The following is a 24,451-nucleotide window of genomic DNA, read 5'->3' as shown; positions in this document are numbered from 1 at the left end:
GTTGGAAAATGAATGTTCTTCCTAAATTGCCAAATTCCTAGAAATTGGCATAAACACAACAGCACCATTTGGCTAGGCTTAAGGAAAGTGTGAGCCCAGGGAGTGTTTACCTTGGATGTTTCCATAATATCTGCTGCAACTTGGTGTTTTTTGTATAGCTCATGTCTTCGATCAGGCTTGGTTTGAAACCGTGGGATTTGTTTGACTGGATCATCAGGACCAAATGTTGGTGAGGTGGTTTTTATCAGTTGTTTAATTTTCTCCACAAAAATAAAAGGCTTAAAAATGGACCTGGAAACAAAATGCAAAACAGAACTTTCTTGTGCCTGTTTGATACAGAAAACATCAAAACGAAATACACTGACACTTCTCTTGCTCATGTTTATTCCAAAGGTCCTCCAGTGCCACCCCCTCTGATAAGACTTTGGACAAATTTTGATTTCTAAATGACTGCACATAAACTACAGATATTTAAATGCCAAATGCTGCCTGGGCTTACCCTGCTACAAACATCTGAGATCTTCCTTTCCCAAAGGTATTCACTATATAAAACCTCTACATTTCGAAGAAGTGACATATTCAATCAATCAAATAAAGTCTTCATATTTCCACTCAGATTTGCAGTCTGATTTATCTTTCAGAAAACCAGGAAGCTCGGAAGATCTCCGCTCAGAACCTCACCCCCTACCGTGGACTGACTGTCTCCTCTATAGCCTTCCCTTGCACATAGCTGTGCAAACTGATTTGATTTTCCATGCACCCTCCTATTTCTGCACAAACAAGAAAACAATTTATCTTAAACATTCTTGTTTTTATAATCAAATAGCCTTACTCAAAGAACTGTGTTTAGCTTAAATACAATCAAATAATTTGCATTATAAAAGCTTAGAAATATGCAGGCTTTTAGATTACATGGAGTGCTGCAATACTTCACCTGCTAGGGTCTGGGGTCCCTGTGAAGAAATGAACACAAGGAAACGTGGCATCCTGAGGTAGAATGGAAGCCATGCTTCCCGTGGTCATAAAGCCTCCTTCCATATTAATGCCGCTCTCTTTATTACGAAGAATTTCCATCATGGTTTTAACTGTAATACTACCTATACAAAAATCAAAATTATTTCCAGATAAAACAGACAGTGTACATACTGCAAATAAAATGCATTTTGAATGCTGAACGCTGAGGTATTTTGGAATTGAGAAACTTTGCTAAGATCTTATGCCATCATAAGGAAACAAACTGGTACACATGCTCAATAGCGATTAATTACAATAGTAAAAGTTATAGTTTGAACATGTTTTAACTTTTCTGCTATACACAAAATACTGGTGTAATTTAAATATTTCAAGTAAACAAAAATATTTGTATCTTTTTTTTTTATTTTATACAAAAAAAGCTTTACATAACTATAGAGCACAAACCACACAAATAATCTTTAGCAGAAATGTGTGTTTTGTTTTGTGTTTTTTTTTTTAAAGAGAAAACCTCAGGCAGCCGTAAAGAAAACGTCAACTTTCACGGTATTTTAGTGCTGTGATAGCAAGCAGGCTGCCATCACAGGAAAAAAAACCCCCCTTTCATGGGAACTCTATGACGGTAACTTTTAAAAACACATGAGCATGCATTTGTCGGTTCGTGCCCAAAACGCAGCCATTTTATAACATACACACATATACACACGCATGTTATAAAACAGCCTGGCCATGCACACATGTACATGCAATTTTAAGTGGACGTGTGCCTGTGCGCACAAATGCCGTTTCTACCGCATAAGTGGGGGGATTTTAAATGCCACGTGTGCCGACGCATACCAGTTTTACCAGTTCATTCCCACTTCACCCAGGTAATGATTAGGACTTCCAAACCCCCCCCCCCCCCCCCCCAGTTTAATAGCCTCCTTTCTTCCCTGTTAGTCCCGACCCTTAAAACCCCATCTGTTTCTGCCTTTATTTTATAACTTGTGTGTCATCCATAGCAGAATTACATTTTAAAGACAATCAGGCCGATTTAATAAAAGGTGCGGGAGAACCGGCACTCCGAGTTGAGCGCCCGCTCTCCTGACTCGCACTCAGGTACCTCTCCTGGGCGCGTGATTCTGTATTTAAATTAGGACGGGCGCTAATAAGGAGGTGCTAGGAACAACTGTGCGTCAGCTGGCAGTGGGTCTGATAACCGACGCTGGTTTTTGAACCCGCTGACAGCCACCAGCGGGCAGATTTTTTTTTTTTTTTAATTTTGAGTGCCTCCGACTTAATATCGCTATGATATTAAGCTGGAGGGTGTACAGAAAAGCCAAGCGCACTGTACTGTATCAGCCTGAGTGTTAATAACAATGTCCTGAATATTTAGTGGGATAATATTTAGTGTTATTTGTCAACTGTTATCTGTAACCTGTTCCCAAGTTTCGGTTCGATGTAAACCGGTGTGATAAGAATCCTCGTCTTGAACTTCGGTATAGTAAAAAAAGATGTAAATAAATAAATAAATAAATGTCTCACTGAATTCTCTCTGATTAAAGTTATCTGGATAACTGTAACCTGATGACTTTAAATCTAACCAGCAAGATTTTGAATATGTCTGATTAGTATCCAGTTAATTAAAAAAAGTTATCCAGCCTTGAACTAACCACACAGGAAGGTGCAGGAAGAAGGTTCTGGTCACCAAATTTAGACTTCCAGAAATCCAGAACCTCCAGGGTTGCATTCTCAGAAATGCTTCCTATGCCACGTGCAGAACCCCAGAGACAGGCTGAGCTCAAGTTCCAATGTGTGGATGAGATGATGATGCAGGGAAGAGGGCTTTAAATGTTTTTATAAACTGGTGAACATTTTGGGGAAGAGGGAGCCTATTCAGACAGATAGGCTCCACCTTGACCACGGAGGAGGATCCAGACTGCTGGCAGTAATATTTAAAACAGAGTTTGAGAAGCTTTTAAACTAAATCACGAGGGAAAGTTGCTCAGGAGTGCATGGTTCAGAGAGAAGTATTGTCTAAGTATATTGACATAACAGAGAAGTTAGAATATTCTGATGGAGAGGGAGAATGTGGTAAAGGCTGAAATAACCTAGGTGAATTAAATAAAAAGGCAACAAATATGAAGGAATCCAAATGTCCTTTATCAATTGCTATGCAGGTTGTGAATACAAATTTAAAAAAATACTCTATGTGCAAGTCAGAAGTCTAAAAGTAAGATTGGAGAGTTGGAATGTATGGCACTTAATGAAGATATATACATAATAGGCATTTCAGAGACATAGTGGAAGGTGGATAACCAAGGGACATTGTAATAACATGACAGGGTAGTTCGAATTGGTGGAGGGGTGGCAGTATACATTAAGTATGGCATCCAGCCAAGCATGATAAAAGTCCTGCAGGAAACAAAATAAACTGTAGAATCTTTATGGATAGAAATTCCATGAGTGACAGGGAAGAGTAGAGCAGTGGATGTATATTACCCGTCTGCCTGGCCAGGATGCAGAATCAGATAGTGAAATGGTAACAAGAGATTAGAAAGGCAAATAAAATTGGCAATACTATAATCGTAGATTTTAATTACCCCAGCATTGATTAGGTAAAGCTCCCATCAGGGTATGCCAGGAAGGTAAGGTTTCTAGGTACTATAAATAACTGTTTCATTTATGGTCCTGGAACCAATAAGAGGGGGAGCTATTTGATATCTAGTCCTCAGTGGAATGTAGAATCTGATACAAAGGTGTAATGATGGTGGGGCCACTTAGCAATAGTGATCATAATGCATCAAATTTGACAATAAATCACTGGAGCGAGGCCATTAAGTAAAACTACTGCAGAAGCATTTAACTTTAAAAAGGGAGACTATGATAAAATGAGGAAATCAATTGCACCGTATTAATTATTGTAGTTATTGTACTTGTTTCTCCGCTTTGTAAAAGCAGATAATCAAAGCCAAATAATTAAACAAACTAAAGGAGTGGTTATAAAGATTAAAAACAGAATTTGAAAGGAAGCTTGCCACAAAGACAAATACAATCTTTTTCAAGTACATTTGATGCAAACAGTCTGTGAGGGAATAAGTTCAATTGCTTGATGACTAAGGGGTAAAAGGGGCTTTCAATGATGACAAAGCAGAAAAACAGGGAAGGTAATTTTATAACAGCTCACATAGGGGTGAAGATGGCTCTAATTATCAAAGTGGACTGAAAATTAGCAGGTATGCATGTACCTCTTCACAGAATACATGCATACATTTATGCTTGTTTGGTGCCAGGTATAATGTGTACACATACATTTATGTGCATAGTTTCAAAAATTATTTCCCCACCCCAACTCCAATCAGAAGAATTCTTTCAAATACACTTAAAAGCATGCATGACATTGCTTCTGCATGTGCTTCTGTGCATACAGTCCCTGAGGTAATTTTCAAAAAGCTGTTTTAGTGCATAGGTTTTTTGAAAATTACCCCCTAAATTAATGCTTTGTTTGGATATTTACAAAAAGCATACTGTGGAGATATCAAAGAAAGTTGCTAGTGTGTATGATGATTCAGAGGAACTGAAGCAAAATCACTGGGAGGTCAATATTCAGCGCTATTTAGCCATATAAGTAAGGACTTATTTGGCTAAGTGGCAGCAACTGAATATCTAGTCCAGCATTGTTGCCACCACTTATCTGGATAAGGACATGGATATTTTGGGGAGGAGTTACTTATCCGATTAACTTAGCCAGGTAAGTGCCAATATTCAGACTTATCCAGTTGAATTAATCAGATAAATTAGATCTGCTCAATAGCAGGTCTGAATATCCCTTGTATGTTAGCTGGACAAGTCTTATCTTTCATCTTTCAATATCTACCTCTGTGAAAAAAGAAGATGTAATAGAGCAAACTGACAAACTAAAGAGTATGAAATCACAAAATTGGATGCTATTCACCCAGAGTTTGAAAAACTCAAATATAAAAATGCAAGCCTTTGTATTTGGAATGAGTAGGTTGGGGTGATGTACCTATTATTTTATTAGTGGATAATATTAAACTTTAACCTATCATTTAAAACACCCACAAACCTGAAGAACGGAGAGTGGCCAATTTAATGATAATATTTGAAAAGTAATCCAAGGGTGATCCAGGATACCATAGACTAATTAAACCTGACCAGGCAAAATGGGAAATTAAAGGCCATATGGATGAACATGACTATTTTCGCTGTCCGCGGCGTCGGCGCAGAGTTGGCCCCGGTGACGCCCCGACTCCTCCTCTTCCGGGGCCGACTCCACCCCGACTCCGCCCTCATCCTGGTATCGCACGCGATAAGGGACTTTTCGCTTGCGTAAGGTCCCTTATTGCACACGAGCGGCATGGAAAATGAGGCCCTAAGATTGTAAGCCTTAGAGGCCTTATAATCTCTTCCAGGATTTCCTAAAATAGAGGGTACCCTTATAAGACCTCTATAATGCCCTCAGTGTAACTTTCAAGGCCTTAGAGGCCTTATAATCTAAGTTTGTAGATGAGGCAATGGAGGGTAAAGTGACTTGCCCAAGGTCACAAGGAGCAACAGTGGGACTTGAATCCTGGTCTCCTGGATTGTAGCCTGCTGCTCTAGCCACTCCAATGAGCCTGGCATTGATTGCTTTGTAAGAAAATTTCTGTTTCAGGATCAATTATATTTGCAAATTAGTGGCACAGCAATGGAAGTGACAATGGCGCCATCAGTAGCCAATTTCTTTATGGCAGAATTTGAAAACAAAATGGCTACAACAGTCTTCATTCACAGATAAATAATTGTTTGGAAGAGATATATTGAGGATATCTTTATGCTGTGGGATGACCATTGACGAGGTCATCATGTTTCACAACTGACTGAACATTTGTGAGGAAGAGCTTAAATTTTCTATAAATTACAGTTGGATTACAATCTCATTTTTGGATGTTACTGTCTGCTTTGATGAGCACAGTTCCTGTTTTTTTGCCAGTGTGTATAAGAAAGGCACAGGTCACAATAAGTATTTAGAATATTCCAGCGCCCATCTGAAGGCACTTCAGGACAATTTGCCCTTCACCCAATTTCTAAGGATTAAAAAAAATGTGTTCAACAGCAGAATATAGGAATCAATCGAAGAATCTTTTCCAGGATTTCCTAAATAGAGGGTACCCTTTTAATGTGATATATAAGGCATTTAAAACAGCTCTTTATTATTCAAGAGATGAATTATTGAGGGGTCCTAAGAAGTCACCAGATCAGGAAAGGACCCTTACTTGTGTTTTGAAATATATGACTGGACTTGGTGAAGTAACCAAAATTTTTAGAAAAAGTTGGGAAATCCTTTCATTATATTGTGTATTCAGAGATCTCAAATTTTGATTTTTATATTGTTCCCATGAGCAAATGCAAAAGATTGAATCCAACATTTTTGTGTAATAAAAGCAATAAGAAGAAAAAAAAAAAAAAGACAAGCCTCGAAGAGGTGAAACACTGACAGCGTCGGACACCAGGAGTTGAAGCTGAACAGGCACATTTAAATTTAAGTCAAGTCCATCAATATAAAACATTTGGCCAACACTGGGCTTAAATTAAGCTGTGACACTTGTGTCACTTGTTCTAAAAGTTTTAAAAAATTATGCTGCTCAATAAAAAACTTAAAAAAGAAAATAAGTTAAAAAAAAAAATCACATACACCAATTGCATTAAGGAGATTTTTTTTCTAATGATGGTGCCTAAAATTTCCTGATTACAGGCAGTTATTGCAGAGATCAGACATTTGAAGTTTTTCCTCCTGCACAAAGCGATTTATTGGGTGATTTTGACAGTTACACTAAGGACATTTTTTCATTTCTTTGTGTATTTAGCCATTTATGTGGCTCAAGAATATTGCAGAATTGAGGACTTTATCAACTATCACATAAAAGCTGTCTGGTAGAAGAAAAAAACAGTTATTAATAGGAAGATTACCAAGACTGGGATTCTGTGTGGAGGGAGGGGTTAGACCAACATTTAAAGGGATGTCAAATGGTGCTACATCTTTATTGCCCCTTGGGGGAGATCTTAATCTATGGGTATACTTCTATCAGAAACTAAAAACCACTAAGGAACTGAAGAGGTTTGACTAGAAAAGTTTTTTGTTTTAGTAGCTTCATCAAAATAAATCCCAAGTTAATTGCGACTCAGACGGAAGCTTTTAATCAGCTGCACAGGCATACTGTACATGCGTTTGCCGGCTCGCACGAATGGATGCGGCCATTTTATAATATATGCGTGTAAGATATAAAATCAGTGGTACATGTTATTTGTATGGATGCGCACTTTTTACGTAAATGCAGGCTCTACCGCGTAAGTATTGAATATGCATGCCGACGTAATTATCAATTTCCCCAGTCCGTTCCCCGTTCACCCAGATAAAGGCTAGGACTTCCTAATCCCCCTAATTATCTTGCTTCCCTTTTACCCTATAAGCCCTGATCCTTCAAACTCCACTGACTAGCCCTGATATTTTTATTTTAAAATTTACACGCCATCCACAGCAGAAGTAAAGTTACGTGGTATGGGACCCTGGTGCGCACTTGTGCACATAAATACTTACATGCATACTTCAGGTTACAGACCCAGACCACCCAAGTCCCGCCTACACCCTGCCCAGACTCCTTCCACACCCCACCCCTTTTTTGTTAAAACTTTTTTTGTGCACATACCAGGAAATACACACACTTGCATGCCTTTTAAAATCCACATGGCATGCGCCAGCCAGACTCGTGTACATATCTCCCAGCTTCAGCGCGTGCAGGACTTTTAAAATTCACCTGCAAATGAGCAGTCTTTAGTCTTATCTTTAAATCATTATTATCTCACTGAAAAATAAATCACCTTTATTTTTATTCAGCAGTTTATATCCTTGACAATATCTGTCACCTGAAGAAGTCATTCTAGCAGTGTTAACATACGAGTATACGGCAGCAAAATTAAATTCTTTCTTGCCATCCCACCAGCCTCTGTTTTTGGCATATTCTCTCATTTCTGGATGTTCCCGATCAATTCTGGTTGTTATTGAAAGATTATTGGAAATATTGCGTACTCCTGTTTTGAAAGAGAGAGAGAGAAAAATGTATGAGTACATTTGGCATCATAGTTGGAAGATCAGATGGAGAATATTTTCCTGGGCACTAAAACATACTTCAGATACAGCATCACACATCAAGCCGAAGGCCCACTCAGGTATTTGAGAAGCAATATAATTGCCGGACTAATGCTGATGATTTATTTTTGGCTGTGAAAGTTTGTCTTCACAACAGTTCTTTTTTCTGATCATTATAAACAGAGATATGGCATTGCAAGGTACCATCCACCCACTGTCATAAAACTCATCTTAACTCCTCTTCCGGCCTTCAGAGATTAAGAGTACTGTGCAGATTCTTGCTCATTTTGTAACCATGACACATTTTGAATGGCTCAAGCAGCGCTTGGTCCAAAAGGGAGCTGTGATCCATGCTCAATACTCTGATGAACTGTTACTGTAGCACTGCAGGGCTTAATTAATGGGGGAACAGCCAGGAGCACAGTTCTGGCACTTCTTTTAGGGTTTAAATGACAGAGCAGCAGGAGTGTCCTTCTCCAACCCCTTCCCTCCAAGCAGCCTGCAAGGAAGAGGAGGAGGTGAGCTTGCAGCACAGAGAAAAGACAACAGTCACTCTACTCCCTAATCCAGACCCTCCCCTCATTTCCCCTCCCCCAGCTCTCCTGTATTGCAAGGTACAGAAAGGGATGGGGTGATACTGAAGCAGACTATGCAGAGCAAGGAACAGACACAAAAAGGTACAAGTTTGAAACTTATAAGCAGTACTGCCAATTGTCAAGGCTTCAACCCTGGTTTTGGATGAATGGCTCTATTGCTCACAACTTTCAAACTTGTACTAATTCAACCCCTTTTGGCGTCCATTACCAAGGGCTTAATTTCTGGCAGAACAACCCAGAATGGCGTCCTGTCACCTTTTTTTCTGGGACCCGAGAAAGCGGAGCAGAAATGGCATGGTTAAAAGGGGAGGTGAAAGAAGCTATTTTAGCCAAAAGATCTTCATTCAAAAATTGGAAGAAGGATCCAACAGAAGAAAATAGGATAAAGCATAAACATTGGCAAGTTAAATGTAAGACATTGATAAGACAGGCTAAGAGAGAATTTGAAAAGAAGTTGGCTGTAGAGGCAAAAACTCACAGTAAAAACTTTTTAAAATATATCCGAAGCAGAAAGCCTGTGAGGGAGTCAGTTGGACCGTTAGATGATCGAGGGGTTAAAGGGGCACTTAGAGAAGATAAGGCCATCGCGGAAAGATTAAATGATTTCTTTGCTTCGGTGTTTACTGAAGAGGATGTTGGGGAGGTACACATAATGGAGAAGGTTTTCATGGGTAATGATTCAGATGGACTGAATCAAATCACGGTGAACCTAGAAGATGTGGTAGGTCTGATTGACAAACTGAAGAGTAGAAAATCACCTGGACCGGATGGTATACACCCCAGAGTTCTGAAGGAACTAAAAAATGAAATTTCAGACCTATTAGTAAAGATTTGTAACTTATCATTAAAATCATCCATTGTACCTGAAGACTGGAGGATAGCAAATGTAACCCCAATATTTAAAAAGGGCTCCAGGGGCGATCCGGGAAACTACAGACCGGTTAGCCTGACTTCAGTGCCAGGAAAAATAGTGGAAAGTGTTCTAAACATCAAAATCACAGAACATATAGAAAGACATGGTTTAATGGAACAAAGTCAGCATGGCTTTACCCAGGGCAAGTCTTGCCTCACAAATCTGCTTCACTTTTTTGAAGGAGTTAATAAACATGTGGATAAAGGTGAACCGGTAGATATAGTATACTTGGATTTTCAGAAGGCGTTTGACAAAGTTCCTCATGAGAGGCTTCTAGGAAAAGTAAAAAGTCATGGGATAGGTGGCGATGTCCTTTCGTGGATTGCAAACTGGCTAAAAGACAGGAAACAGAGAGTAGGATTAAATGGGCAATTTTCTCAGTGGAAGGGAGTGGACAGTGGAGTGCCTCAGGGATCTGTATTGGGACCCTTACTGTTCAATATATTTATAAATGATCTGGAAAGAAATACGACGAGTGAGATAATCAAATTTGCAGATGACACAAAATTGTTCAGAGTAGTTAAATCACAAGCAGATTGTGATAAATTGCAGGAAGACCTTGTGAGACTGGAAAATTGGGCATCCAAATGGCAGATGAAATTTAATGTGGATAAGTGCAAGGTGATGCATATAGGGAAAAATAACCCATGCTATAATTACACAATGTTGGGTTCCATATTAGGTGCTACAACCCAAGAAAGAGATCTAGGTGTCATAGTGGATAAGACATTGAAATTGTCGGTGCAGTGTGCTGCGGCAGTCAAAAAAGCAAACAGAATGTTGGGAATTATTAGAAAAGGAATGGTGAATAAAACGGAAAATGTCATAATGCCTCTGTATCGCTCCATGGTGAGACCGCACCTTGAATACTGTGTACAATTCTGGTCGCCGCATCTCAAAAAAGATATAATTGCGATGGAGAAGGTACAGAGAAGGGCTACCAAAATGATAAGGGGAATGGAACAACTCCCTATGAGGAAAGACTAAAGAGGTTAGGACTTTTCAGCTTGGAGAAGAGACGACTGAGGGGGGATATGATAGAGGTGTTTAAAATCATGAGAGGTCTAGAACGGGTAGATGTGAATCGGTTATTTACTCTTTTGGATAGTAGAAAGACTAGGGGGTACTCCATGAAGTTAGCATGGGGCACATTTAAAACTAATCGGAGAAAGTTCTTTTTTACTCAATGCACAATTAAACTCTGGAATTTGTTGCCAGAGAATGTGGTTAGTGCAGTTAGTATAGCTGTGTTTAAAAAAGGATTGGATAAGTTCTTGGAGGAGAAGTCCATTACCTGCTATTAAGTTCACTTAGAGAATAGCCACTGCCATTAGCAATGGTTACATGGAATAGACTTAGTTTTTGGGTACTTGCCAGGCTCTTATGGCCTGGATTGGCCACTGTTGGAAACAGGATGCTGGGCTTGATGGACCCTTGGTCTGACCCAGTATGGCATTTTCTTATGTTCTTAATGTATATCTGTTCTGGCTTCCCTGAGGAAATTGAACGGAGCTAGTAGTTGCATGTAATATTTATGGCCCCTCAGCCCTTGGAGGAAACAAAAGACAGAAAGTGTTGGAGCTGCATATCCTGAGACAAGGGCAGCCACATGGCTTTGATATTTGTACATTTTACCAGCACAATTTAGGAGGCTGTGAGGGACAAAAGCCAAGGAAAAAAAAAAAAGAAGGCTGAATGCTTGTCAGCCACACTGCTTCTGCCACTCCTAAGTGTGTTGGCTTCCTGCTTATTACGCTATCAACCCAGGTCCTCTGCTGTTGGTGACCACACTGGTGAGGGTGAAAAGGGCCAAGAGAGTGAATGAGAGGATGTGTATGTGGGAGGTAGGGTGGGGGACAGAGAGTGGAGAGAGTGAATGGATTGGAAAGACTGTGGGTTGTGCGAGGAGACGGGAAAGTGAATCGGGATCAAAAGTGCTGTGAGGTATGTGAAGGGATCAGAGGGACTGAGATGCAAGTGAGATGATCAAAGTAGGGGGAGGCAATCTGAGTGGTGATCGGAGGGGGATGGAGAAAAGGACTGGGTGCGGAGCAGGGGAGGTAGAGAAGAGAGGAGAGAAAGCAGCACTGCTCCCTTCCTTTCCCTGCCCCAAGGAGGCAAAGAGCAGGCTATGCTTTTGAATTCCAGGTCCCATACCCCTGTCCAAGGAGACTGAGGACAACGGACAGTGCTCATCAGACAGCTCCCACCCCACTAAAACAGAGGTGATTCTGACTTAAAGAGGCGGCCTTTACTTTCCTGGCTGATGAGGGAGAGGAATGGCTCAAGGATAACCAGGGATAGGGGGTTAGACTTAAGGGCTTTTAGGACCACTATCAGAATGGGGTGTCAAGGATCATCAGGGCAGAGAGGAGGAGGGGGAGTTAGAAAGAGCCCAATTCTCACTATCTACCTTCTCCTCCTTACTCCAATGATCTTGCATGCCCAACCCCCAGCTGTCTTTCATCTAGCAGTGCTTCTCAAGTATGTTAAGAGTATGAAGAATGTCTGAGAGTTACACTTGGCCCACTGATTTATAAGGGATTTAACAACAAATGGGCACATTAATAGCCTAAGACAACACTGTTGGAAAAATGTCTTGAAGCATCCATATGCTGTGTGGTCTCTTAACTTCTACTTTTGGAAGAACGTCAAGATAAGTACTTGATAAAGAGTTTTTATTGGATTTTATCTGCAAAAAAATATACAAAAAAAATTAGGTGGTGCCGGAAAAAACTACCTTGTTCAAATAAGTAGTAGTGGCTGGGCTAGTAGCTTATTATTCTTTATGGCTGTGATGCCTGTTTGATGGCAAAAAGCATATTTTATGATACCAGCTCATAGAATTTCATAGATACACTTTTGGGTGATCCTCTCTCATATGCTGTTCCTCTTTGTACATTGATGTATGTTTAGAACATTACCTTAGCATCCTTGGTGTTATGGCAATACAAAATAAAATACCACAGGCCTTAGGAAAGGATAAGGAATGGGCTATATGTCCCTCTGTTGGACAGGAATTTTTATTTAAGTATTTTAATTTTGGTAGTTATTTTTATTAGAAGATTATTGTAGTTGTGCTGTTTTATACTGGCTGTATTTGGATTTATTTGTTAAGAGTGAATCAATAAGTAGATATTCAAAGCTGGCCGTATAAGTAACTTAGGCCTAGATTCATTATTCTGCAATCAATATAGCAGAATGAGCCGCAGCCAGAAAAGGGGCGGGCGATAGTGTGCAGCCAGCCGCTGCAATACGGCCGCGCCGCACTCTACGGCCCCTATAGCGCCACAAGAAAAGGTGGTGTTATTTCCGGTGGTGGTGCTGCCAGCAATAATGTGTAAAACATTAATCGCCCGCAGCGCTACCAGGTTCTAACACCGCCCAACCCCCGCCCACATTCCTCCCCTTCCCCTAATTAGCAATTTACCGCCACGATAACGGCCCATCGCACAATGCAGAATGACCCTGCTAGCTAGTTAGAACTTGTCCAGCTAAGTTATAAGGAATATTCAGCGGCATGGCGAAACCACTGAATATACACATATATGTACGCACTTAGCCGGATAAGTCTACCCAGCTAAGTTTAGACCTGCTCTATGGTGCTTCTAAACTTACACGCAATGCAGCTAACTCCGAATATCGATTGTTAGCTGTTTAAATTATACAGCTAACTTGCTCCCTTCCCACTCCGTCCAGTACACGCCTACTTTTTGTGCGTGTAACATTTAGTCCTATAGAGACTTATATGGCTAAGCAGTGGCCACTGATCACAGGCGCATATTCAGCGGCTGTTACTTAGCCACATAAGTCCCGATTATCCGACTAAATAGTGTTGGATGCACTTTGAATATAGGGCACTAAAAAAATAAGGAAAGCGAACAGAGTTAAGTGCACCTAGGAATGAGTATGCTCCTATTTTGAGGAAATACCCAATATTATCAAGGCACTTTAAAGGATTTCTTTTTTAAAAGATTCCTTAATTCTTTACTTCACTTATTAGATGTCATATTAGGCATTTTTTCCCCCAATATAAGGAGACATTTTCTTATAATTTCCTTTCCTGGAGTTCTGTTACATCAATACAGACATGGATTGTTTCCCCTGCCAGCAGATGGAGGCAGAGAACAGTGTTCTCTCTGATATCATCACAGCTACTTATATGTGGTGCAGACCAAAAATATCCTCAGTATTCTAATAACAAAGCACTGAATGTAACCCAAACATAGAAACTAGGAACCAAAACTCAAAGCAGGATACTCTGATAGAATCACCTCAGCATTTACTAGGAGCAGGGGCATTAGCTCTGGCAAACAGGGTCTGTGCTGATGATCAATGTCCCAAGTCTGCTACTGCTTTAACAAAATAAAAAAAATTGTCCTCTGAGTTATTCTTACTCTGTAGGGGCATAGCAGCAGGCAAATGTCTCTCCACTCTTGGACAGCTCCTGTAAGCCAGTGCACTGTAGTTCCTGCCGTCTGTGATTGAAATAAAACTTGTTTGAACCAAAGCCCCATGTAGTTCAAATATCAGCTGCTTTGAACTAGTACAACCCTCTGCAGTTCAAACAGCTGATGTCTGAACCATGCAGGGCTCCATAAATACAAAAGCTCTGCCATTCAAACAGTGTATATTTCAACCATTCAGGCAGCAAGAGGGAAGAGAAAGGCCCCAAGGTAGAAGCATGGATCTGCAGCCCCACCAGGTTAGGGGTGCCGGGCTGCAGGTCTGTGAGAAGTTCCTTGGGGAGGAGGCAGAGCAGGAATTCAGAAAGTGGTTAAGGAGGGGGACAACAACAGGGTAAAATGTAACTCGAGGACTGGGGAGGAAGAGAAAGGGAGGCACAGAGACTGGGTGGGAAAGGGAAGAACTGGGAATTAGAGACTGTGTGGGAATCTGGAAGAATATGAATTGGGGAAGAGAAGGCAAAGAATAGGACTCGGGGATTGGAGGAGAGCAGGAGAAGAGCGGGGACTAGGTGGGAATTAAAAAAAAAAAAAAAAAGATTGGTGGATATCTGGGTCTTGGGGATTAGGGAAGGAGCAGGGGGAAAAAAAACAGGACTTGAGAATTGAGAGGAGAGTGGGAAAATAACAGGGCCAGAATGGGGACGTGGTCAGAGGGAATAGGGAAAGAATGGGACTTGGGGGTGAGCAGAAGAAGAATAGGAAAGATCATGGACTGGGTGGGAATCTGGAAAAAAAGGGACTTGGGGACAGGATGGATTGGGGAGGAGAGCAGGGATTTTGAGACTGGATGGAATAAGGACTTGGATGTAGAATGTGGGAAGATCAGAGCAAGGGAGGCACAATGGGGACTCAGTAATTGAGTGGGTACAAGATGGCTGCTGTGGATTGGGGTTGATTGGTGGTGCAAATGACCTGAAAGACTGGTGAGAGGGCAAGAAGCAATGAAAAGAAATGGGGATGCTATGGAGGTGTGTGAGAGATGAATGGGGTGAAAGAGGCTGGGATTGGGGAAGAATGAAAGGAGTAGTAGGAGGGAAGCAACAGAACAGGCTAGAGGCCTGGAAGGAAAGGAGATGGAGCTGGAGAGATGATGAGAGAGAGGAAAGTCAATGGAGAATAGAAAAGAAATGGATAACTAGGGAGTGGGTAAAAGATACAGGAGGATAAGAGGCTGGGTAAGTAGTGAGAGATGGGGAATGGGAGATGGAAAGCTGATAGGTAAGACAGGGTGAAATTTAGCCCTGAATGGATAGAGTCAGAAGAGAGAAATGGAGAAAAAAAGGTGAAAGATGAAAGGGAAACTTCAATATCTATCAGATGTAGGGAAAGAATAGAAGAAGACAGCAGGAGAAAAAGGAAATGAAAAATAGACGGACGGGAAATGGAAAAGAACATAGGAGAAATTCAAGAAGAGAGACCAGGATCAATCCAATTTTAAAAATAAAAACGCCCAGACAACAGAAAGGAAGAACATAAAATATTTTATTGTCCGTTTTTAAAAGAATGGAAAGTGGAATGTGCATTTCATATAGGTTTGTATTTTGCTCGGTGCAGGAGGAAATGCATCGGTTCTTTTTTTCTCTCGTGTTGCACTGCAGACAGATTCTGGCTTCGTGAGGTTTCCATTTCAGTTTTTGTCTGCATGTATTTGGTTCTAATTTGTACTCCCTTATTTTGTATTTTTTATTTAGGCGTTTTATATACCATCATTCCAAAAGAAGCTCACAATGGTTTACAAAATCAGCATTCATATTCTTGGTCAACATTCATATTTTAGGTCAACACAACAGCAAATACATATTCTAGATCATATTCATACATTTTCTAGGTCAACACAAATATAAATTCTAATTCTACTATCATTACACTTTACATCGTTCAGTACTTATTTCTCACTCTACTAATAATGTTTCTGGTACTGACAGTGAAGTTATCAGCATATTAGTACTTTACATTAAATCATATGCATTTCTAAAGAGCCATATTTTCAGTTCACATTTGAAACTCTCTCTTTCTGTTATCAGGCGTAATGACTCTGGAAGAGAGTTCCACAACTTGGGGCCCACTATGGAAATCATTCGGTCTCTTATTTGTGTTGGGTGTGTGTTCCATATTGTAGGTACCTTTAGAAGTCCTTTGCTTTGCAATCTTAGGGCTCTCTGCGGTGTGTATGGTTGAAGGTCCCTCCTATTAAGCAAGGATTAATGTTATTGATGATATTAAAAATTAGAGTTAATACTTTATAATGAATTCTGGATTGTACAGGAAGCCAGTGCAGTGCTATCAGCAAATGGGTGATGTGGTCACATTTCCTTGTCCCTAGTAACAGTCTAGCGGAGTTATTTTGTAGTAACTGTAGTGGTTTTAATAGCCCTGCAGGTAGGCCTAGTAATAGGGAGTTGCAGTAATCTGAGTTTGAGAATATTAGTGTTTGTAAAACAGTGCGGTCCTCAATTGTTAGTAATGTAATATTCTCAGCTTGGAGTATCCTGTTTTAAATTAATTTGCTTATATGCTTTTTCATTGTGAAGTTCTCATCGATCTGTATTCCTAGGTCCCATATTTGATCTGAGAGAATAATGTTAAAAATTCCCAGGTCTAGGGCTGGCGGTTTGATTATCGTGGTATTTCTCCGTAACCACTTTTTTTTTTTTTTGGAGTTTGTTTCAGTTGAGAAAGTTTGTGTTGTATTGCTTTCATGTATGTTGACAGAGTTGACACAGTTTTTTCAAAATGTTTTGTCAAAAGGGATGTAGAATTTTATGTCGTCTGCATATAGGAAGAAGTTGATTCCTAGATTTGCTAGTAATGTATATAGAGGCAGCAAATAAATGCTGAATAGTGTAGCCAAGAGTGCTGAACCCTGGGGACACCTGTATTGATTGTGAAGGTGTCAGAAATTTGATTGCCCAGTTTGACTTGGAATATCCTATCTTCTAGGAAGGAAGAGAACCATTTAACATTTCTGACTATTCCAGGTTTTCTCATCTGATGGTATAGCAGGGTATGGTCAACTGTGTCGAAGGCTGCTGTTAGATCAATTAGTTCCAGGATAAAGGATTCATTGTTGTCAAACCCCTGCAGTACAGGGTGAGTTAAAGAAATGAGTAGGGTTTCTGTTGAGCAATTTTTTCTTTTCTTTTTTTTAATTATTTATGCATTTAATACATTGACAAGAATACACTTGTTAAGAAATATATAAAGTACAGAAAGAAAATGCCAATAAGGAAACACTGTTACTATTCTTATTAGACAAAAACTGTACTCTTAGGAAATTAAATTAACAATATAGCAAATAAACTGAACTAAGAGGCACCATCACTTAATACTACTATACCTATTTTAAGAAGGATAATTTCTATAAGGGAGTCTGAGAATAAGAGTCAATGAAAGCCCTAAGCTGGGGTGGATCAAAGAAAACAGTTCTAGTTCCTGAAAGAAAATAAGACATTTACAAGGAATTTTACAAAATCAGTTATTTTTAATTGTTTCTTCAACTAATTTCAGTTCTATCTTTTTGCTGTATGTGAAAGATTGATTATTTATGTGAGTTTGTTTGCTGTGTGGTGAGGACGGTTATTTCTGCTTTAATTAGTTGGTGATCTGACCAGGGAACTATGTTGTAAGTGGAATTGATTATGCAGTTATTGTGATTGGCAAGTTAGGTCAAGGATGTGTCCTGCTCTTTAAGTGGGGTTGGTTACAAATTGTGACCAACCCATCACTTCCATAGTATCAAGAAAGATTTCACATGTTGTGGCTTTAGGTGTGCTGTCTACATGTAGGTTAAAGTCCCCTATGATTACAGTTGATTCAGGAGCTGGAAATGCTTTAGTGAAAATTTCGATTAGAGGTGAGCAGTCTTTTTGGAGCGTTCCAGGTGGGCAATAGACCAAACCAATCTTTAGGTGAGGTGATTTTAGAATTGCCACCTCATAGGGAGGGATAATCTCAGCTTTGTAGGGTTAAGTTTAAGTTCTTTAACACAGATTATTAATAGACCCCCCCACCTTTACGTTTGTGTTTGGGGAAGTGAAAGATATCATAGCTGGAGTGATCAATTTGATTTAAGAGGACATCATCATTGTCTTTCAGCCATGTTTCGGTAATACAGAAGATAGTGGGATTTACTTTGTTGCGACCGTCACTTCCCGACGGTGTCACTCCGCATACCTTTTCTTTTCTGCGGCTCCTCCTGCTCTTCACAGACGCCTGGCTGCCGCGGCGTCCACCTGCCATTCTCTCTGGCGTCCCTGGACCGGCTTGGGTGCTGCCTCCTGCCATGTTCTACAGGTACCTTAGGGCGCGCGCGCCGCACGGCCCTCATTCTCATTTCCTCATTGGTGCGTTCCTCAGGGGCGTCCCCCTGTGATGACGTCACGTTGCCCGGATATTTAAGCCTACAGTTTATTGCTAGCCGTTGAGTTAGCAAGGGTGATCTTACGGATGGGATTCGCTCTCCGTACCCAGCTACTCTGCCTATCCAACTTCCATTGGACTCTTTCTGCTAACGGGGTACCCGCTCCTCGGGAGCCTCTTTTGCTTCTTTCAGGTCGCTATCAGGTAACCGGTACTCACTCCTCGAGGGCCCATGTTCCCTGACCCGCTGCCTGCATCTATCTCCTCTTCTACTTGGAAGAATTCACTACAGACACCATCAGTGAGTACTACTATCATCTACTCCTCAGAGCCATCTCCCTGGAACCAGGTATTCGATCGAGGGCCTGCCTCCGTTCCAGTGCTAGTGCCATCTCCTACATGGAACGGCTGTGTGAGTACTTTGCCAACGAGTCTCTCTGCTTCCAGGGATCTGGTACTCGCTCCTCGAGGGCCAGCTCTCCCTATCTCGGGGCTTCTCCATATTTGGGACTCTGTGAATGTCTATTGTATTCATTTTCTCAGTTCTCTCCACTACAGCACTGCTACCGGAGGAACCGCTGTTCAAGCACCCTGGGGAATACTAGCCCAGCTGGGCTACATCTTCTACTCACTACTGCCACCTCTGGTGGCTTCTCAAACTGTGTAAATAAAGATATAATCTGTGTTTGTGTGTGTCCGGAGGCGAGCCTGACCTGTGGCCCCTCACAGGACTCCCCCCCCCCCGTGGGCGTGGTCAGCTGCCACAGTGTCCAAAGGTCCACCCAAACCTCACTAATTATAACATAGTTCCTCTAAAAGATCATTTATCAGTGGGATTTTCTTTTTCAGCGACTGAACATTTAGTAAAAGGAGAGAAAACATTAAGCAGGAGGTTCTCCGAAGATTTCCATAACTTCCTCGTCCTGTGATGGTTTCAATGAGGTGGGCTAGCTCTATTACAGGATCTGTTTGCTAAGAACTTTAATCAAAGTTTACTTTACTTCAGACATCTCCTCAGGCATGCACGAAGGGGCGCACAAAGGCGTTACTGCCACGCCAAAGTGGATGCCAGTGTTGATGGTGGGCAAGCGTCGGGCAGTGGGCGGGTAGAGGGAGGGATCGACTTCCTGGCAATGGCATCTACCTTTGCTCTCTCCACGTTCCGTGGGGGGGGGGGGGGAGGGGGGGAGAGCGCCTCCAGCACTGTTCCTTGGAGCCAGTAGATGCAGCTTGGTAGGCTACTCTCTCCTCCTATGGCATTGCTGCCACCCTGGACACCAGTGCTGGTGATGGGCGGGCGTCGAGCGGTGGGCAGGCAGAGGGCTGTATCGACTTCCTGGCGCCAGCATCTATCTTTGCTCCCTCCTCATTCCATGGGGGGCGCCTCCAGTACGCTCGCCTCGTTGTCCCTTGGTGCCGGTAGATGCAGCCAGGGAGGCCACTCTCTCCTCCTGCGGCATTGCTGCTGCTCTGAGGTGGATGCCGGCAAGGGTCAGTCTGTGTTCTGCATGCATGACCGAGGTAAGAGATTCTGCTAGCTTGTTGTGTTTGTGTAGGGACCTATAGTAGTCTGGCTGGTGTATTGGGTTCTACATGCTTGCCTTTCTTAGGAAGGATTGCTGTTCTTTGTTCTGGGAGTTAATGCTGTTATGGTAGGGCAGGTTTGATACATAGGTTCTGTGTATTTTTTTTTTTTAGCAGGATTTTGTGTTACTTCAAATAGCTTTGGCAGTGGAATGTGTTTATGTTGCTGTTATTGAGGTAATACACAAAATATGAATTTTTTTTGGTATAGTGAATTGTAAGGGGAATGTCCATTGCTAGGGGAATTTCTGTGGAAGGGAATGTGTGCTACACAACTGGAGGTGCAAGATGTTTGCAATTTTGTCCTTTCCTTGTCTGTTGTCCAATCTACAAGCGGTATAGAAACCGCAAGGAAAGTACAAGAAGAGGCCTAGCAGATAGGAGCTCTAGGACTCACGAGAGGGGCATCCTGTGGTGCAAAAGGCTGGAAGCCAAGCCACATGGACCCTGCAGTACTGCCCCAGGTCTCCTTTTTCAAACTGCAACTGCACCGAGAGGGAACTGAGTCATGACAACCAGGTAACTAAGCTGTATCCCAGTTAACCTTGTATTATAAGTTTAATTATCAAAATTGGGAGTGGGAAGGACCTATGGGCCTAAAGCTTGGATACTTTAAGTATTTAGCAACACCCCTAACTAGGAGTTAGGCAAAAACATACAACATGAATCAGAAATAGAGGATAATATTACACATACCTAGTAAGATGTTCATGTACAGGCTCCTCCTTGACCTGTAAGAACATTTCCTCACCCATCTCACAGCGCAACTTTCCAGGAGGGTCCTGGACTGGTGTAGCAAGTTTCAAGGAAAGAAAATTAACAGGTAAGAAAATGTCTCCTTCCTCATTATCCTGCTACACCAATCCAAACAAGTGGGAAGTACCAAAGCCCTATTAATCAGGGAGGGAGGAAGTAAAGGCTGCTTTGGTGGCACCAGCACCAATGGCTGCATCTTCCTTAGTTTGAACATCCAATCAGTATACTTCAAGAAAGAACGCAAAGACATCCAAAGCCACTTTACACATTTCCTCCAGATTTATAACCATAGCTTGGCCCAGGAAGAAGGCTGCACTCTAGTAGAATGAGCTTGGAGAACTGCCAGAACCTGTCAACCCTTAAGTATGCGGAAGAGATAGTTTCTTTAATCCATCTAGCCAAATTAGCTTTGGTAGCTGCTTCACCCTTGTGCAGCCCTCCAAAAAAAGTAATCTATCCGACTATCAAAAGAAATTAGTGACCTCCAAGTACCTTAGAATTCGACAGATATCCAAAACCTTCAAAGATTTGTTTACACCCTGACACTCCTCTCTGGAGAAGGGTTGGCAGCTGGCTCACTTAGGAAGCATCAAGTCAGTGACAGAAGTTCTGGGAAAAGATCTCATTCCATATAACTCTGATGACTTCACTCCTTCACCAGGCCTCTGAACAGCACAAAAGGTCTAATGGAGAGACCTAAAGAACTTCATGATAAACTCCCCTGAGAAGCCATGGCAGAAGAGAAAGATGCTTCCCTGCGCCTGTCTCCGACTAGAGATAAAACTGGGGGATCTAAAAATTGGCCGAGCTGCATCATGGAGGTGAATTACCCTATGAGCCCAGCAACGAAGCTGTTCCCACCAAAATCGTTGACTCTGATGACTCCTGAACCCTATTTTCCAGGCATGAGAAAGAAGAAGATGCCATCTTTGTGACGGCCAGCCCTGCCATTACCATTTTGGAGCTCTCTGAGCTGTTCCCAGGCAGTTCCCCACTTTTCAGGAAAGCCAAACACAAAGCACCAGAAACAGAAGAGGCACGCTTGCAGCCACATGCTGAGAACCAGTGACCCTGCTTTTCTCCATCAATGCCACACCATGCAAGAATAAACAAAACCACACACTCCAGGACTCATAAGCCTGTCATCATTAATGAGACTTTCATACAAGTAAACAGGTTTTAAATAAATCACTTACATATGATTAGAAGAATATAAATTTCTTCTCATAACCACTAAGATGATAAATGCCCGACTTTTTAAACCATAGGTCTCCTATGTATATTTTATCATTTTCTTATTTTTGCATTTAAAATTACTTTTAAAAGTAAATCGCCATAGATATTTATCTTGAGATGCCGTGTAAAAAACTCTTATTGCATCAGACAGAAAGCCAGACATGGCTTGTGTTTCAAAAATTCTCCTTCCTCAGGGACTTCTGATATGGCGGACAAGTTCAACAATTTTTCTGAAAATATATTTAAATGCCATCAGTATATAAAGACAAAGCATTCAAAAACACTTATTTTTTTAAAAACATACGTGTCTAGGTCATGAAATTCAACTTATCTTGCAAACACTTGAGACTCTGGTACACAGTTTTGGCATTCTAAACTTGGAACCACCATTTTGTAAACCACTATTTATACCACTTTCAAAAACAGAATCTAAGCAATAACATCCAGGGGTGTGACTGCACTGACCAATTATTCATAAGTTTGTTTAAAAAACACCAGAAACAAAGTGGAACATACAATGGAATAGAAAAGATGTCAATCATCCAAGTCATCATATATTTCATCCAATAAATTTGATGTGATGTAATTCAATGAAATAATTCCTTACAAAAAACCTGAATTATTTAAATTTATATTTGTTCATCAAAATCACTTAGACAAAATAAAATTGATCATATAATATAAATGCTCATATGAGATTTTGAAAAAAAAAAAGGCCATTTCACATTATCATTCATGCCCAATGGGTGAACCGAAGAAAGATTAAAAATCCATTGTTGTTCCTTATAATTCAGTATGGATTTAATGTTGCCACCTCTGTCCGATAAAAAGACAGTTTCCAAAATAGTCCACTGTAGTTGTTCAAATGTATGCTAATGTTGTAAACGATGCTTAAACGATAGGAGCATCCATTTTCTTTATATGTGGTCTACTACGATGTTCACATAGATGTGTTCTAATTGGTCTCAATGTGCATCCCAATTACACAGCTATGGACATGTGCATTGTAACCCATAAATTACATTTTTTGAATTATAGTCTGAATACATTTGCTGTTCAAAAGAAATTCGAGTGACTGGATGTTGCCAAAAATACCTTGAAGTGTAGTGTAACACATTTCATAACAACCACATGAAAAATGACCTACTTGACCCAGAGAACTGATCACATTCAAGCCTGTGGTAAGGGAGGCACACACCCAACACGGTTTTTAAATATTTGGTCCTCTTTTAAATGAAATCACAGAGCATCTGCAAATACAGAGTGGAATTGAAGCTCATGCCAATGGCGTCATATAATCTGAGCGATTAAAGTTGCTTTACCAAAGAGTGGAGCCAAGATGTCGACTGACTAAGAGGTTGGAGAAGGTCTCGGTGTTGCTTTGTACCTATTACCTCCAGTTTGTTCGATTCTTGTATTTTTTCATGCCTCATACAACATCTAAGGCCAGGCTTCGTGAAAGCCTGGTGGTTTCAGAAAGCTTGAACTCTAAACAGTCTTCTGTATAGACCTTCTTCACATCGACTTCGAAAGAGTCGGGAGCGAGGGCCGCGGAGGGTGGAGCGAACGTCTCCTCCACAGGCCGACGAGATCTCGCTGAGTCCCGGCGTGCCAGAGATTCCGTCCCCACCCCAGCAACTGGGAATAGCGAGTGAGGCAGCAGCGTTAGTCCTCCCAGCCAGCCCCAGAGAGCTTGGAGCTCAGAAGGAGAGCGGTTTGGGGGTTTTGATTGAAGGGGATCGAGGGAGCCAGCCTAGAGGGGAGATTCCAGGACTCCAAATTGGAACATACTTACTTTAATGCCGGATGACAACAGCCATGCTACTTCAGCGCTGAAAACCAAACAGGACACTGACAGAGAGGCCATGAGAAGGGATGAGCCTACACTAGTACAAGGTACTTTTCAATTAAACCAGCTAAAGTAATGATAGAATAGATATAGGAAGCTCTAGCTGAAATTGAATCGGCCATTGATAATGTGTCTAGATCTTTCCTTGAGATGAATAACGAAGCTTGAATAATGGAGAGGATTACAGCTCAAGAAAAAAATATGCAAGTAATGGAAGAGAAGATTAAACTGAAAGCATTCAAAGTAAAAAAATTGAAAATATAGAAAATTCACTACGGAGCTTAAACATAAGGATATTAAAATTTCCAATTATATGTCAGATTTCAGCAATCGACTTGTTTAAAAACTATTTAAATGTGACCTTAAAAATACCGTCTGAAGCTGCTCCTTTAATTACTAAAGCGTATTATCTACCCCAGAGCCAATGGAGAGAGCTCATGGAAACGCAGAAAATCAACAACAGTTAAATATCACTGATTTATTGGAATTATCACAGGAAGATGAGGGCACCAGAAGAGGTGTACTCCTTGTGACTTTTGCTTTTGTTAGTGAGAAAAATAATATCCTCAGGATGTTTTTCCGAAATAGAAC

General features: G+C 41.1%; 1 protein-coding gene across 8 annotated transcripts in view; it reads right to left on the bottom strand.

The window, feature by feature from the left end:
- SCRN3 (secernin 3) overlaps positions 1-24,451 on the bottom strand; it is a 73,332-nt gene that overhangs the window by 16,170 nt on the left and 32,711 nt on the right. For all 8 annotated transcript variants that reach the window (XM_029605813.1, XM_029605814.1, XM_029605812.1 and 5 more), the window contains 3 exons: positions 7,831-8,040; positions 935-1,097; positions 111-291 (listed from right to left, as the gene is read on the bottom strand). In XM_029605813.1, coding sequence (XP_029461673.1) covers positions 111-291; positions 935-1,097; positions 7,831-8,040 — 554 coding nt within the window. The remainder of the gene's footprint in view (positions 1-110; positions 292-934; positions 1,098-7,830; positions 8,041-24,451) is intronic.

This window comes from Rhinatrema bivittatum, chromosome 6 (genome assembly GCF_901001135.1).
Source record: "Rhinatrema bivittatum chromosome 6, aRhiBiv1.1, whole genome shotgun sequence".
Lineage (NCBI taxonomy): Eukaryota > Metazoa > Chordata > Amphibia > Gymnophiona > Rhinatrematidae > Rhinatrema > Rhinatrema bivittatum.
This window is presented reverse-complemented; position numbering and strand designations above follow the sequence as displayed.